Below are 16,155 nucleotides of genomic sequence, written 5' to 3' on the forward strand. Positions count from 1 at the left end.
GGAAAATACCACGTTTTCGTTTGCTTTCTGGCAAAAATATCAACCTTGCAGTTAAGCCATACGACCACAGGTGGATATGCATTGCTTTGTCTGACAAGAAGTTCTGTGACCAGAGGACTTCTAGGCTTCGGGGTCGTCTGGGAAAAGAAGGACGCCGGAGAAGCTGGTGTATTTGCCGAACTCCGTGCTGTAGGTTTGCGCTCCCTCAGCTATCACCACTGTCATCTGAGAGAAGATGGCAAAATCAACAAATTAGGCATCCAGGTGTAGAAAACTGACAAATCTATCACACTGAGAAAATGGCATTGACACAATAACTCGCAAAACTTTCCAAGTGCAACTTTCGTCCAATTGGCATAGTCTCTACCAGACTAACTACGCTGGAGAATATTTGCCAGCAGAGTTTGCTGCCTTGGGGTTTGACTAGGAGGGAAAGAACCAACCTTCCACGGACTGACTCCCCAGGAGCTGGCCAATTTTACTCTCCCTAATGCTACGATCCGTATTCCCGTAGGAAGGCCTAGCTTGAGGCTACAGTCGCAGCTGACCAGTTTGGAACGTTCAAAAAAATGTCACATAAGAACAGGTCAAAACTCTTATAAAGTTTGGACAAACCTCGTCTTTCTCGTACAGGTGCATGACGACAGTGTTGGAGGCGGTGTGCGGGTTGAGGTTTGGGAACCTGGCGGGGTCGATGTCTGCTTCGTACACTCCCGCCATCTCCTCTCCGTTCTTGTACAACCCCAGGTACATCTTCCACTCCGACCGCTTCTGCCCGCTCCACCAGAACTGATACGTCCCTATAGGTGTACAAACGTAGTCATTGGGGACGCAAAAAACTTTCCTCATTCCGCCCAGGTGTAAATGAGTTTGACTTCGGTTGAGGAGGTAATACATGGAACTTTATTGCACGACAATTGCACATGGTACAATGTATGGCAAACTACATAAAGAGAGTAATATGTGCACTTGGTAGGAGGAGGATGGCAAGCCTAATGCTGAGGTCACCAAACCGGGGCCCAGTCGGGCCGTTTGCATGAACGGAAAAAAAAAATCAACAATAATTCTTATCAGGAATATATACAAATACATGTAGTACTCATGATTATCTTTTAAACTTTTTTGGAGTTTTGTTGTCTTTTATATCGTGCTTTTCGTTCCCGAAAGCTGTCCGGTCGGAAATGCGACTCAGCTTAATGTAGCTTCTATTTGACGACCGTCAGTAACCTATCTTACCTGATACAGGTGCAGTGAAGACACTGGTGTGCATACAGAACCCTCCCCCGGCGTTACTGAACATGTGTTCGAACGGCAGGACCGTGTCCCTCCTCAGGGGCCCAAACGGCGTTAGCCGCGCGACGGAGAAGGCTACCCGGCCGACCGGCTTCGGGGGCACGGGCGGAGGCGGTGGTCCCAAGGTTGGCGTCGTCGTTTGCTGGGCGGCGGTGGTCGCATTTGCAGGCGGCTGGGCGGCGGTCGTGGCGTTCGATGGTGTCGTGGTAAAGTTGACAGGTGGTTGTACGGTGGTGGTGTTGCCTGTAGCCGCGCTTGTCGTGGTACTGTTCGCTTGTTGGGTGGTGGTAGTGGTTGTGGGCGCCGCCGCCGTGGTCGTGGGGACCGCAGCCGTGGTTGGCTCTGCTTCTGTAGGCGCTGGTTCTAGTGTCGATTCCTCGGCTTCCGGCAGGTATACGGGGTTCGCTTCTTCCCGGATTTCGAAGTCAAGTATTCCCTTTCCATCTAACAAGAAAGACAGTGAGAGGAATCGTTATTCAAGCTAGTTAAAGGCAAATCTTTTTTCTTGATATAGCTACGGCTAACGTGGTTCAGTACGTTTTACTCAAACGTGACAAAGAAAGATATCCATGTAGCAAAGATGGAAACGATTTTCAAACCACCAGTGCACTGTAATAAATTAATGAGTAACATAATTTAGATCCAAGCCTTCTCTTATTACGGAAAACTGTGACAAGTAACAGATTTTTCACACTCACCGTTGTAATAGAAGGTATTGTCCTCTTTGACCAGACTTCGGTGCCTTTGTAAAACACCACACCTTGCGCACGGAAACTGCAGAAGCCCCGCCAGCCAAACAACTGCTAGGACGGACAGACCTGGCGGTAAGGACCTCATGATTGTATTCTCAAGAAAAATGACAGTCCCGTCAACTTTAGACAGGTGAAGAGATGGACTTCTTTCATCTGATTGAAGAATAAAGGCAAACTGCCTATTTATAGGTAAGATACCTTAATTATGATGCAAATGACACTGTAATTGTCTCCGCAGGTCACAAGACGATCACAAGACTGCCTCAAGACTCTGCATCCTTCTTTATGGGTCACTGATGAAGAGTTATGTCGGTGTTTCAGAACCTAACGGTTATATGTCTTATTGCATTAAGGTATTCAGCTAGACATCATAGAAAGCTTTCTGTCATTTAAGATTTTTTGCAATTGATAGAATGCATGCTAATAACATAGAAAGTTTATTGCAAATCCATGTCCGAGGGCTAACTGCAAGAACATGATAAAATACTACACAGTAAAAATGATAATAAGTAATGCTAATGCTACTTTTGATATAGTTTCTATTTGGGGGGGATTTCTTTTCTGTGTGCACTGGAGTATGAAATGGCCGACATATTGCGAGATGTATGAATTGGGAGGTGTTAATAGAAATGTAGTTTTTTGTAGATTGGGAAGGTGACTAAAGCTAGGGAATATTTTGGTGACCATTTCAAATAACTTAATAACGAACTTTTGGAAGTCATTTTCTTGCTGAGGTCAATGACCGTGCAGCCTGGAACACGGCCTGGGCCAGCGGGGGGTGTTCGAATTTTAGAACCATGTTAGATCCACAGGCTAAGGTCATTGACCGTGTGTGTGTGTGTGTGTGTGTGTGTGTGTGTGTGTGTGTGTGTGTGTGTGTGTGTGTGTGTGTAGGGGTGGAGATCATTTGTAACTTCATCCCAAGTGCTATTTTCCTAAATAAGATTGGGGGCTACATATGAAAACACCCAAACTCCACAGTGAATGTAGCACTTATCGTTAGTTTATTTAGAAATGTCTGCAATACGAGCAAATGCAGAATACTTTTCTACCCTTCTCTCACTATTAAAATTCCGGATACAAACCTTCTCTTGGTGGCTGGTTGTAGGATGGCCGGCAATACATAGAACGCGTTAAAAACTCTACAAAACGCAGTATAAAAACTGCCACCCGCCCCTGAGGCCTGCACAGGAGACTATATGTAACCCCTGGCTCGTCTAGTGGCGCGCGGTTAGTGCTCATACAATCTGCATGAGTCGAGCTTGTGTCACTGACACATTTAATTGATAGACAACAGATCTGGTTTCAGGGACTGGCTCGAGATTGTCACATGATGTGCGCAATGCCTTAGGCGTATAGGACAGTATAGTATACAGGAACACCTTTCAATTTACGATTAAGCAGATACGAAAGGACAGGTTGGACTACTATCGGCGACATGTTGGACTACTATTACTACTACAATTATTTAGCTTTCCTTATGTATTTCGTTTCCCCATGGCGACTTTTGTCTTAATATGATCATGGCTCCCCGTAGAAGTTTTATTTCTTGCCTCAGATTTATTCAACTCTCTTTGGTCTATTACAAGTCAAAACATGCATAAATTGAGTAATTTCACATCCAGCTCAAGCTTACTACTAAGCTACAGAAACGACATAAATACGATATAATAGTGATCGTTCTAGACAAAGAGATACGTTTACATATTTATATACCAATACTTAAGTAATGTACAGTACATCTTAAATTATGAAATATCCATAAAGCAATGATTAAGTAAATGATAACAACATTTTGATGAGGAATTTGAAATTGAACAGGTTCGTTTTTTTAAGAATTTTTGCAGGTTTTTCTTACCATGAACCAAAACGGTGTCTCGCTCACGACTTCACAAGTCTGAACTGCAAAACCTATCTCATCGAACTTTCCAAGCAGTGCGGCCATGTACGCTTCATGTGGTACCTGGTCGTGTCCATATTCAGAATACAGTTGGTCTCTAACTGCCTGTACCAGCTCCTTTGCCTTATCCTTAACTTGTTTGGTGTTAGCACTCACTACTGTGTGTTGTCCGGGATATGTCAATGATGGTTTCACAACAACGAAGTCATGATAACTGTTACATGTTGGCCTTGTAAGTTTTCAGTGCTTCTATGAGCGGCTGGATCTGGTAAAAATCAGCTTCTATCTCGAGCAGAGCGAGCTCCTTGAAGTCTTCAGGAAGAACCAGCTGGCTGGTACGGAGGAAGTTGAGCACGTGTCGGAAGAGCGTCCCGTCCCGGTCTATGAAGGACCGACCCTGGTCGTCCCGCGCGGCCCGCCACAAGTTTTCAAGGTTTCCACCAAACATGGCGCCCAACATGGAGTCTGGGTATCGGGTAAGTGTAGACCGAGTGGTTGTGTAGATGTGACCACCGACATTCAATGTCAAGATGGAGCCGCTCATCTTTACTGATGTCAGCCGTTATTTAATAAACTCTGGTTTCTGAAAGTAACGAGGCATTATCAAGTTACAAATTAAACGTGGTAGCATAAAGGACTTTGGTAGCAAAAGGACCCTGGTCGTCCGACCGCAAGGCGCCCAAGTCTCCACCAAACATGGCGCCCAACATGGAGTCTGGGTATCGGGTGAGGGTGGTCATGGTCGTGCGATAAACGTGACCTCCAACGTCTAAGGTCACGATGTCGCTGGACCTACTCATCTTTGCTGGTACTTCGTTTGAACAACTCTTTAATCTGGAAGTAAATAGAACTTAAGAAGTCATGAAACGTAATTAGTAAGCTAGTGCGCTTGACTTGCATTGTATATTAAGGCGCATGTGAACCGTAGACCCTAGACTTCCGGGTATACATTTGAATGTTTTTTCAACGTACAAGTCCCTGGTAGGCCTGTTTTCAAAGTGAAAATGCAAAGTTGCCTTGCTGTACAATGGAAAACTGTGAAACAGCGATGCAGGGGAGAAGCACACTACACTAACAACACGATACACTCCATGGATTGACCAACTTGTCACAACAGGTGCGACCTAGAGCCCTTTAGATGGCTCGGCTCTATGGCATTTGCAACCACCGTGACCACAGTGCAAACACAGCATACACTGCGTGCTTGTTGCCAAGGTTGGTGTTTTTGTGGCTGAGGTTGGAAATAGAGGTGACAAAAATTACCTAACATACATGAGAAATCATATAAGGCAATACCTGGTTTGTGAAACAGAAAGCTCCACAAGTTCTGCCTTTATAAACCTTAAAGCTTGGCAATATGGCGGCTAAATCCGTATTGCAGCGCTACTGGATAAAGTGATGATCTCGTTCCCAGGATACGCTAGACGTATATTGGGTACGACAAGGTGAGATAATAGATTTAGGGGGTCAAAGTGTGCAATTATGTATGCCGCATGTGTTTCAAGTTCAAACCTACCTTTATTAATGGTATACGTTCTATACGTTAACGCCATATCAGGAATTCCGTTAATCATTAGTTTATATAGTGTCATAAGTACTTAACGATGATAAATACTCTTCAATATATTTAAATGTCACTGCCCTATATATTTACCTAGTAATGCAATTTTCGTATTAGGAGGTAGCTGTCATTGCCGAAATAATTTACACACCCGAAAAGAGAAGCCACACAATTTGACTGAATGAATAAAAGACCTTTATTGTACGTTTTTGCTCTTACAAGTTAAGTACAGGTCATGAATAAACAGGAGAAAGAATACAGCAATATCTTACTTAAACTATACATGCTAATGTGATCTACTACTTACAGGTTCAACTTTACAGGTTTCATCTAAAAGTTTAAAGCTGGGGAACGTATTTATATAAGTATATATATAGAGGGAATCTCTCTCATTTCAGTCTATAGAGGCCACCTGTCTTCTGTGACCATTTTCTTCGGGTCACGTGAGTGGTCACCGTACTACCATTGTACCTTATTACACGAAGGGTGCCACAAGTAACTAAAGGTGAAAACCACGTTCAAGCCATGATGTTGATAGCAGCAAATGTTCCTAAGCAGCCTTTGTAACCCCTGGCTCGTCTAGTGTCTCGGTTAGTGCGCATGCACTCTCCGTGAGTCGTGCTTGTGTGACTGACACATTTAGACAGCATGTCTAGTTTCAAGACTGGTTCGAGATTGTCACATGATGAACACGTGTGCCTTAAGGCAGTACGCTATACCGGAACAATAAATAAGCACCTTTCAATTGACGATTTAAGCAGATGCAAAGAGCAAGGCTAAACCACTTTCGACAAGCGCAGGGGAAGAGTTGTAAAAACCTCACCTCACCTCACCTATCCCTTGACCTCGCTGAGGGTCGTAGGGGTACCATGTAAAATATTTCAGTGCGTGTATGAAATATTTAACTTACCTTTTGCATTTTGTTTCCTCGCGGTCTTGTGTGACTTGTTTTCTTAATATAACCATTTAAAATTTTTTTTTTAAGTTTTTGTTTCTTGTGACAGCTTTATTCAACTCTCTTTAGTATATTACTACATGTAAATCAGGACGAAGATTAAGTAATTTCACATCCAGTTCAAGCTAACTAGTAAACTACAGAAACGACATTAATACGATATAATAGGGGTCTTTCTAGACAAGTAGCTACGTGCGCATATGTATATACCAATGCTTAAGTAATTGTACAGTACATCGTTTTTTTTCATTTTGAAATATCCATAAAGCTAATGACATTTTGAAGACGAATTTAAAATTGAACAGGTTCGTTTTTTAAGAATTTTTGCAGTTTTTTCTTACCATGAACCATGTCGGTGTGTCGCCAATGACTACACAAGTCTGAACAGCAAAACCTATCTCATCGAATTTTCCAAGCAGTGCGGCCATGTACACTTCACTTGGTACCTGGTCCCAGGCATATTCAGTACTCAATTGTTCTGCAAGCGTCTGTACCAGCTCTTTAACCTTATTCTCAACTTCTTTAGTGTTAGCGCTCACTACTGTGTATTGTGGATATTTATGTGGTTTCACAACAACGAAGTCATGAGCGCAGCGTTGATACATGCTGGCCTTGTATGTTTTCAGTGCTTCTATGAGCGGCTGGATCTGGTAAAAATCAGCTTCCATCTCGAGCAGAGGGAGCTCCTTGAAGTCTTCAGGAAGAACCAGCTGGCCTGTACGGAGGAAGTTGAGCACGTGTCGGAAGAGCGTCCCGTCCCGGTCTATGAAATACCGACCCTGGTCGTCCCGCAAGGCGTCAAAGTCTCCACCAAACATGGCGCCCAACATGGAGTCTGGGTAGCGGGTGAGGGTGGTCATGGTCGTGCGATAAACGTGACCTCCAACGTCTAAGGTCACGACGTCGCTGGACGTACTCATCTCTACTGGCATTTAGTTTCAACAAGTCTATAATCTGGAAGTAAATAGAAGTTAAGAAGTCACGAAATGTAATAAGTAAGTCTCGTCTTGTGAACTGTAGACCTTACCTCCGGGTATACGTCATTTGAATGTCTTATGACGTACAGGCCCACCGTACGTGTCCGTGTTCATCGTGAAAATGCAAAGTTGCCTTGCTGTACAATAGAAAATTGTGAAACAGCGATGCAGGGGAGAAGCACACTACACTAACAACACAATACAGTCCATGGATTAACCAACTTGCCATAACAAGTGCGACCTAGAGCACTCTAGACTTGGCTCTATTATTATTGTATGTGCAGCCACCACTGTGCGAACCCTGTGTGCCGCTGTGGTCAAGGTTAGCGCTTTGTTAGCTGAGGTTGGATCCGGAAAGCGAAGTTAGAAAAATAACAACAGAATACATGTTAAATTTGACAATACATGTAACGTTACCTGGTTTGAAACAGGAAGCTCAGGTTCTGCCTCAAGTTCAAGCCTGACAATCTGACGGCTAAATTCGCCGTGGTTCGTCTACTAAAGGTGATGACCTCGTGCACGTGTGCCCTGAGGACACACTAGACGTATGCTGGGTACGTACATACGACAAGGTGAGGTGACAGATCAAAGGTCAATGTGTGCAATTATGTATGTCACATGAGGTCAAATCTACCTTAATGGTATACTTTCTATACATTAAGAACAAATCAGAAATTGGGTTAGTCATTTATTTCTAAATACTCTTCAATACATTTCTCAGGCGCTATGTATTTACCTAGTAATGCCATTTCCGTATTGGGAGGTAGCTTTCATTGCCGAAATAATTAACACACCCGGAAACAGAATTCACACAGTTTAATTACCTCCTCCATTCATTTATGAACATTAGGGAACCAATATGTCCTCAAGTTCCATGGAACTTTCTTTGTATTCTGCGTTTGTAGTGTAAAAATCAGCATGAGTTTGAGCAGGACTGTCACTCTTTTATATGGATATACACTAGGTTATTCACCAACCCTTGCATCATGTCAGGCTGATCATGTCCTCAACTTCTATAGAACTTGCATTGAAGTATATGTTTTTATAGTCATTTCGCATCCAGCTAAAGATTACAGAAACCATGTGCTGTTATTAGTGATCGTTCAAGAAATAAATCTAATGGTTATGTGACAGTGTGGTTGAGTTTGATTGAATCCATATCTTCTCGGCGTATTCTGCAATATTCTAAACACGTCGGGAAACTCAACTTTCTTTTTAACACGTGGCAATTCAAGTCTACGGAAACGGAATGAATGCGTCGATTAAACTACAGCCAATACTACCATGCAGGATAGCAGTTAGGGCCAATAAAGATTCAGATATCGACGTTTGGATCGATCAAGTCATCAGTCGTCGTCATAATAATAATCCTCGGGACGATCCTTGCCCATCATGATCCGGAGAGCTTCGATAAGCTCTTCGATCTCGTAAAACTCAGCTTCCTTCTCGAGCAGATCGAGCTCTTTGAAGCCCTCAGGAAGGACCAGCTTGCCGATTCGGAGGAAATTGAGCACGTGCCGGAAGACCACCCCGTCCCGATCTATGAAGTATCGACCCTGGGGATCCCGCAACGGTTCAGCGCCTCTGGTTTGTGCACGTCCCCTGGGCCCTTGGCTGACCATCCTGCTTAGCATGGATTGGGACCCGGCCATGAGAGTAGCCCTGGTTGTAGTATAGATGTGACCACCGACGTTTAAGCTCACAATATCGTTGGGGTTACTCATCTTTCCTAAGGGCGTTTTGTGTTAACAGCTTTTGAACCTGGAAGCAATAAAACAATACGTACTTAATGCCTTGTGTAAGTCACTAAACACCACAGCGCGATGGACTTTGCAACTGAAACTCAGTCAGTTTCGGTAACCTTTATACCCTGGTGTGAACGTACACTCTGCATATGAATATATGGCAACTTGATTGAATTGTTACGGCGGAAAGAATGTATCGTAATGTTACTGTAGCATTAAAATACTTAAGCTTGTGGCAACGGTTCGAAAGCGACGTCAGTGAATTCTCCAACTATACATGGTGAAAAGGCCAATATAAGGCAATACCTGCTCAAGTTAGATATGACTACAGACAGGTCACCTCACGCTCGGTCCCACACCACAGGCGTACGACTGAATCCTCGCGATCTTCGTCTTCTCGCCTGACGTCACTTGGAGCAGGCGCAGTAAGTCAGTCACGGGAGGCAAATCCCTTTATTTTTCTTCGTAATTTTTTTTCAGTAATGGAGTCTGTTGAGGATATTTGGGGCCTTATAAGGACTGGAGGGGTGTAAGATTGTGTGAACCTATTTGGCCACGTTTCCTATATTGTTTTTAAGTGTCGATAGAAACCATATCATATTTAGGTGGCATATCACACTCTAATTTTTTTTAACGAAAATAAAGAAAGCTCTACGTTCTCGTGCCCCCTAACGAACTGGAATGCGCAAGCTAATCTCCAAGCAGATTCTACGGTGGCAAGGCAGTATCCAATCGGCCAAGCAACAGTGACCATTTGGATACTGCCTTGCACCCCTAGGATCTGCTTGGAGATTAGCGCAAGCCACACAAGAAAGAAGACAACCTTCATTCTGTGGGTTTATTTACATGTTGTACCGCTTGCACACTCTGTGTGTTCAATTATTTTCCCAACCTTCGGTCATTTATTTTTCACCATGAAGAAGCCTCGACTAATTTCTTTCCTTAGAAGTTAGACAATAAAATTATATTGCATTATGCCAGTAGGTATTTTGACTTGACGAAGCGGAGGGTTTGAGTATAAAAATATTAATAGTAGTAAGCAATATTTGAATCCCATCGGGAACATGCGGCACATGAGTGATTGAGTGAATTCAAATTACGGAGAAAGTTACAAGACTTTAAAGTGGTTCTAATTCTATTACTACAGTACTTGCAATTGCGCAGCGTGCCTGTATATGCTACATACAGTACATTATCTCATTTTGAAATCCATACAAAGCAATAAATTTAAACAATAACGACATTTTGAAGACGATTTAACGTGTTTAAGATTTAACGGGTTTGTTTCTTAAGACTCTTTGCAGGTTTCTCTCATGACTACACAAGTCTGAACTGCAAAACCTATCTCATCGAACTTTCCAAGCAGTGCGGCCATGTACGTTTCATGTTGCACACGCACATTGCCGCCTCCATATTCAGCCGACAATTGGTCTGCAAGCGCCTGTACCAGATCTTTTACCTTATTCTCAACTTCTTTAGTGTTAGCGCTCACTACTGTGAATTGTGGATATGTCAGTGATGGTCTCACAACAACGAAGTCATGAGCGCAGCTGGCCTTGTAAGTTTTCAGTGCTTCGATGAGCGGCTGGATCTGATAAAAATCAGCTTCCATCTCGAGCAGAGGGAGCTCCTTGAAGTCTTCAGGAAGGACCAGCTGGCCCGTACGGAGGAAGTTGAGGACATGTTCGAACATCCTTCCGTTCCGGTCTATAAAGTACCGACCCTGGTCGTCCCGCAAGGTTTCAAGATCTCCACCAAACATGGCGCCCAACATGGAGTCTGGGTAGCGGGTGAGGGTAGACCGAGCGGTTGTGTAGATGTGGCCGCCGACATTCAGTGTCACGATGTTCATGTTTACCGATGTCTGCCGTTACTGATATAAAACTTAACAAACGTCGGTTTCTGAAAGTAATGAGACATTATTAAGTTACAAATTAAACGTGGTAGCATAAAGGACTTTGAACTTTGGTCACTGTTATGACCAAACTTCGGAACAAACGTAATCAATTCGGTTTGTCAGTCAATACTTTCAAGATTTAACATACATGGCGTTAGTTGGGGCTGGAAAGTGAAGACAGTACGCCTGAATAATAAGACAATTACATACCTGAAATGTTAAACAAGAAGTGTTCCACACACTAAGACTTCCAGTCTGGTCTAACGCCACAGTCTAATGGCTGATCGGCGTGATCTCATTTATGGCCGTCAGGGCGGCTGACGTCACTTTGAGCAGTCGTAGTGAGAGCATCCTGTGGAAATGTCTAGAATCCCTCGCTTTTTTTCCTTTTAGATTTATTTTCATGGAAGAAATGGCGAATTATTGTTGTTTTTGGCATACGTTCGGTAGTTAAGATGTAAACGTGTGTGATTTGACCAAGAAGGGGTCTTAATGATTTTAAAGTGCGGAAGGAGACAACTGAGTAAAACGTTCGATTTAATCTGGGCACAAGGATCTCAGTGACGTCGCGTCACGGAAGAAAAGGGGCGATGGCCTTGGTCAATTGAGAACAAGTTGGTAGACATCATATTTTCGTCGTGGCGATAATACTGGCTACACCGAATTAGATCTCCTATAGATTAGAATAGATCTTTGACTTTTCCATGTAGATAAGCATGTTATGAACAACTTTTTAGGCGTATTGGAAGTTCCAATTGACTACCACTGCGCTGTTGATACCAACTTATCTAAAATTTCTATCGGCGGTGGTGTCTACCCTACTCGTGACACGATGAACTGGTCAAAGGTGGTCGTAACTCTGTTCCGCCCGATGACACTTGACCGTACGGTCATTTGCCCAAACTCCAAAACAACTGGGTCATCATGTTTTTTTGCTGCATCATGTATGTATGCTCATTGCGCATGTGTAAAGTCCAGTCTTGACACACCCACAGAGTGACCACTCGGCAGTGGAGTGAGCGGACAGGATGGCGCTGTCCTCGGGCCTTCTGGCCTCCCTGCTCTGTCTGGGCTTCTTGGGCCCTGGCTTAGCCCAGAACTTCAAGCGTACAGAAGAATGTAACTGTACCCCGCAGCACGGATCCTTCCACAACCACTACGCGGTGCTTCTGGACGGGTCCCGCAACGTCAGCCTGGCCGAGTACCGCGGTACGACCCTGCTGGTGGTCAACGTGGCCACCTTCTGAGGGTTCAACGAGCAGTACCCCGACCTGAATGCACTAAGGACCAAAATGGTCGACCAGAACGGTCACCGTTTTGAAATCCTGGGTTTTCCCACCAACAACTTTGGTCTACAAGAGCCTGCACCCAACAGCAAGATCTTGGACTGTGTCAAGTGAGTAGAGAATTACATAATAGGCGTCGGCCTTTGTTTGATTTTCTTCAGACTTTTGACCCATTGTTTGCTCTGTTCCAAGTTCCAGATAAGAACACAATGCTGTGACGCACCAAGAGTCATGGTTACTACGTATTACTCTACAATGTGTGAATGTGCTGTGTTGTGTTGTGTTCATGATAGATGTAGACAAGATTACATGCGGTTTTGTGCCCCAAGTAGGATTTTGCGAGAACCCTTTGAGCAATTTTCCAGTTCGGTAGACGGTGCTTTAAACCTCAGATACTAAGAGATCTACCCGTTTAGATAGCTCAAACTCTGGACTGCTTTCACACCATTTCTTGTTCCCGATTTTGCAATAGTAGACGGCCTTGGAAGTCAAACGCGACCTTAGAATAGTGACTAATTATTAACTAACGGGAACAATTCGGTGCCCAAGACAAATTTGATCTAGATGCCAGGTCTAGATGCCAACAGGTCTCTCTGTGGTGTCAATTTAAAATCCATGCCATATTTCAATGAAAAAACTGCACTGCCCGAAACACAAAAATAACTTTAATTTGTTATCTTCTTTTTTTCTTTTTGCAATGATGTTTACAAGAGTGCATCTTCTGTACGCGTAAAGTCACATTCTATCTTCATTTAGACCAGTAACCATACTGCTAGACTGGCCCTGGGACAATGTTCAGCCTGTGTACTGTTCTTTGTCAGTGTTTCAATGTCAAGTTGAGGTCATACAGATTGAACGTTGAATAATTTCCGCATGTCAGAATGGCAAGTGTTACCGTCACGAGAAGATGAAGATCTAAAATGAATTTGGACCTCATAACGGTATTTCCTTGGTACTGCAGCGTAAACTTTTTAATTTCATTTTTTTTTGCATGCATATCGTTTGTTATGGAATGTAAGTGTGATATGGGGTTTGTTTTAGATTACCAATATTGTTGTCTTGACGACAGGTACGTCAATCCAGGGAACAACTACGTCCCTAACTTCCCGATGTTCCAAAAGGCAGACTGTAACGGGGCGAACGAACAGGCCCTCTACACCTACTTGAAGGTAAGTTCCTATAAGCGGGACCGATAGGGATTGCCGGTTGGGGCGGGGGCATGACAACGGCCCGTCCTGTAAGGTCTGGATGAAGCCCGCTGTTGTTGTGTCCCTCCTCGAATTCACTCCATAATTACCTTCGCCAAGAAGGTTATGTTTTCAGTAGCGTTTGTGTGTGTGTGTGTGTGTTTGTGGTTTAGCAAGATAACTCGAGAAGCAGTGGATGGATTGGAATGAAACTTGGTAGGTGGTAGGTCTCATGAGACATAGAAACGATTAGACTTTTGGGCCCCTGGCGGCTTTCCTAGGTACTGCAGCAGAACTTCCGGTTTTGATATCTCGTGATCTGGACATGCTAGGGTCACGAATTTTGGATGGCAAATAGCTCTTGGGATAGAGAAGAAGTGACATGAGTTTGGGTCCCCTAGCGGCTTTTTCTGGAACTGCAGGAGCATTTGTTGAAAATTTTTCGAAGGAGGATAACTCAAGAACCGGTTGACGGATTGTCGTGATTTTTGGTATGTAGGTAGTTGAAGTGATACTTGACATAATCAGATACAATCATGCAAATCAGGAGCTAATTTGCATAATTGATGAGGAAATTCTATAAATCTGCTTTGTTCGATGATAGAACTATGAAACACTTCTGACATCTACTTGAGAACGAGAAAAAACATCTGAGGATATATATTATGTAAATGAGGACCTAATTTGCATAATCAATGGCAAATGTTTATAATTTCATAGTTGTAACTGCTGGGAATTCATACTTGCCACATTTGGAAGTTAAGTGAAGGTGAACATCAATAAACATGATTTATTTAAATCATGACCTCATTTGCATAATTTATGAGGCAGTGCTATAATATCCTTTTTGTTAAGGTAAGGCTGTCATTGGGTGGAGAATATGATCAACTGATATAATCCATGCAAATGAGGCGCTTATTTACAAAATCAATTATTAAAATTGTATAATGAATTCGTCATCCGCAAGGGTTAACATCATTTGGCGAAGGTATGAGATCGTGGAACTCTTGTTCTATATTGTTTCAATTACTTGCATGACCAGCATGTCTTCCTCTATATGCACGTACAAAATGCACGGCATGTTCCTTAATAAACGACAACTTGTGCTGTACTGGCTTGCAAAAGTGATTTCGACTTTCAACCCACAACGGATGCAGTGCTCTGTCCAGTCGACTACCAATTGGGTGTTTCACAGGAGTGTTTCATCTCCATAAAACCCTAAACATCAAAACAGCAACAGCTTTGTTTGTTATCGTCGACATCGAATCTTATTACATCATCAATCTTTAACATCAAATTCTATTACGTCACCAGAGCTGCTGCCCCCCTGTCTTTGACTACTTTACCGACAAGAACAGGCTGTACTGGAACCCTATCAAGAACAGCGACATCCGCTGGAACTTCGAGAAGTTTCTAGTCGACCCAGATGGAAAAGCTGTCAAGAGGTAAGAATTATGTTCTTTTATAGCTGAAAAAGCTGCCAAGAGATAAGAATTATGTTGTTTTATAGCTGAAAAAGCTGCCAAGAGATAAGAATTATGTTGTTTTATAGCTGAAAAGCTGCCAAGAGGTAAGAATTATGTTCTTTTATAGCTCGAAAAGCTGCCAAGAGGTAAGAATTATGTTGTTTTAGACATGTACTTGAAATGTTACAGATTGGTGTTTTGCTATCCTAGCGATAGGACCAAGTTCGTGGATTGGATCGCATGGTCTTTCATTATATTAACGTAAATTGCGCCATGTTGGAGTACATTGCACGTCTGTTACACATGCAGGTATGTTGCTGTACTCCAACATGGCCGCCACGGCTGTAACAAGTGCCGGTGGAACTGCTCTAGAAGAAATGTGTCTTCAGGAAAACCTCTTACCTGAAGAAAAACAGATGACGCGTGTTTCTTGAATTCATGACTTTTTTCGTGTGTAGGTTTTCGTCGTACGTGACACCAAACGATCTGGAGTCCGTCATCGACGATTTCATCAAAAACTGGAACACCTCAAGCCGCGACACCTCCGGGGCGAGGAGCTCACGTAACAGTGGCTTCCTCTCCTGGCTCAACTAGACCATTCCTTCTTCGCGATATGTTAAACTCTATTCTCAGAATCACAATTACGACCGAAGTAGAGAACAGTGTTTTGTGACCTTAATATTTCTATTCCACTGACACTAACAGAACAATCACGAAATCTTCACCTTGATATTTTTTGACTGTCTCTCTCCGTTTGCATCTAGTTGACTGACTATTTGCCGTTTTATAATGTAACGGTGTGTGTAGTGTGTGTTATGTATTCACTGCTAGTCCTTGGACCCGACAACTAGATGACGAAGGAATCACAAACCACATTGTGGGGGGTTCTTTCAGAGGGGTATGGAGCCTTCCTCGGCCTTCGTGCATTCAGCTGAGGGGGGTGACATCCGCTGTTGTTGAGCTCAACGTTGTAGAATAAACACATTGAAACCATATCTCAGAATCATGTCCTTTGTTTGCAACGAGGGTATAAATAAGCCATTTCGTACATGTAGTTCCAACTGCATATGCGCAGTAGTGATGCACGTGTAATAGGTCAAAGATCCCCATTTATGACCCACAATAGGTTTTCGGGA

General features: G+C 43.2%; 2 protein-coding genes and 1 pseudogene across 2 annotated transcripts; 1 reads left to right on the plus strand and 2 right to left on the minus strand.

Annotated features, from left to right (window-relative positions):
• Positions 1-88: 88 nt before the first annotated feature.
• LOC109466234 (EMILIN-1-like) lies at positions 89-2,187 on the minus strand. The gene is made up of 4 exons (XM_019763910.1): positions 1,992-2,187; positions 1,237-1,737; positions 616-800; positions 89-225 (listed from the first exon to the last, which is right to left on the minus strand). Exons 1-4 carry the CDS (start codon positions 2,128-2,130, stop codon positions 121-123), a joined length of 930 nt encoding a protein of 309 aa, XP_019619469.1. The 5' UTR covers positions 2,131-2,187; the 3' UTR covers positions 89-120.
• A 1,312-nt stretch (positions 2,188-3,499) lies between these two features.
• LOC109464167 (BTB/POZ domain-containing protein KCTD19-like) lies at positions 3,500-11,036 on the minus strand. The gene is made up of 5 exons (XM_019761135.1): positions 10,631-11,036; positions 10,461-10,479; positions 8,788-9,167; positions 6,908-7,387; positions 3,500-4,507 (listed from the first exon to the last, which is right to left on the minus strand). Exons 1-5 carry the CDS (start codon positions 11,033-11,035, stop codon positions 4,163-4,165), a joined length of 1,629 nt encoding a protein of 542 aa, XP_019616694.1. The 5' UTR covers position 11,036; the 3' UTR covers positions 3,500-4,162.
• Positions 11,037-12,037: 1,001 nt separating this feature from the next.
• On the plus strand, positions 12,038-16,014 carry LOC109467974 (annotated as a pseudogene).
• The last annotated feature ends 141 nt before the right edge of the window (positions 16,015-16,155 follow it).

The sequence above is a fragment of the Branchiostoma belcheri genome, unplaced genomic scaffold (genome assembly GCF_001625305.1).
Source record: "Branchiostoma belcheri isolate BF01 breed outbred unplaced genomic scaffold, Haploidv18h27 scaffold1, whole genome shotgun sequence".
Classification (NCBI taxonomy): Eukaryota; Metazoa; Chordata; class Leptocardii; order Amphioxiformes; family Branchiostomatidae; genus Branchiostoma; species Branchiostoma belcheri.

What these genes read in the sequence shown, in the direction of transcription:
- LOC109466234 (XM_019763910.1), bottom strand. Translation starts at nt 2,130, where the DNA reads ATGAGGTCCTTACCGCCAGGTCTGTCCGTCCTAGCAGTTGTTTGGCTG. An exon ending in CAATACCTTCTATTACAACG is followed by an intron (nt 1,738 to 1,991) that starts GTGAGTGTGAAA and finishes CTTTCTTGTTAG; the next exon opens with ATGGAAAGGGAATACTTGAC. An exon ending in ACCTGTACGAGAAAGACGAG is followed by an intron (nt 226 to 615) that starts GTTTGTCCAAAC and finishes ATCTTCTCTCAG; the next exon opens with ATGACAGTGGTGATAGCTGA.
- LOC109464167 (XM_019761135.1), bottom strand. Translation starts at nt 11,035, where the DNA reads ATGAACATCGTGACACTGAATGTCGGCGGCCACATCTACACAACCGCT. An exon ending in ATTATTATTATGACGACGAC is followed by an intron (nt 7,388 to 8,787) that starts TGATGACTTGAT and finishes AACTAAATGCCA; the next exon opens with GTAGAGATGAGTACGTCCAG. An exon ending in CTGAATATGCCTGGGACCAG is followed by an intron (nt 4,508 to 6,907) that starts GTACCAAGTGAA and finishes TTTATTAAATAA; the next exon opens with CGGCTGACATCAGTAAAGAT.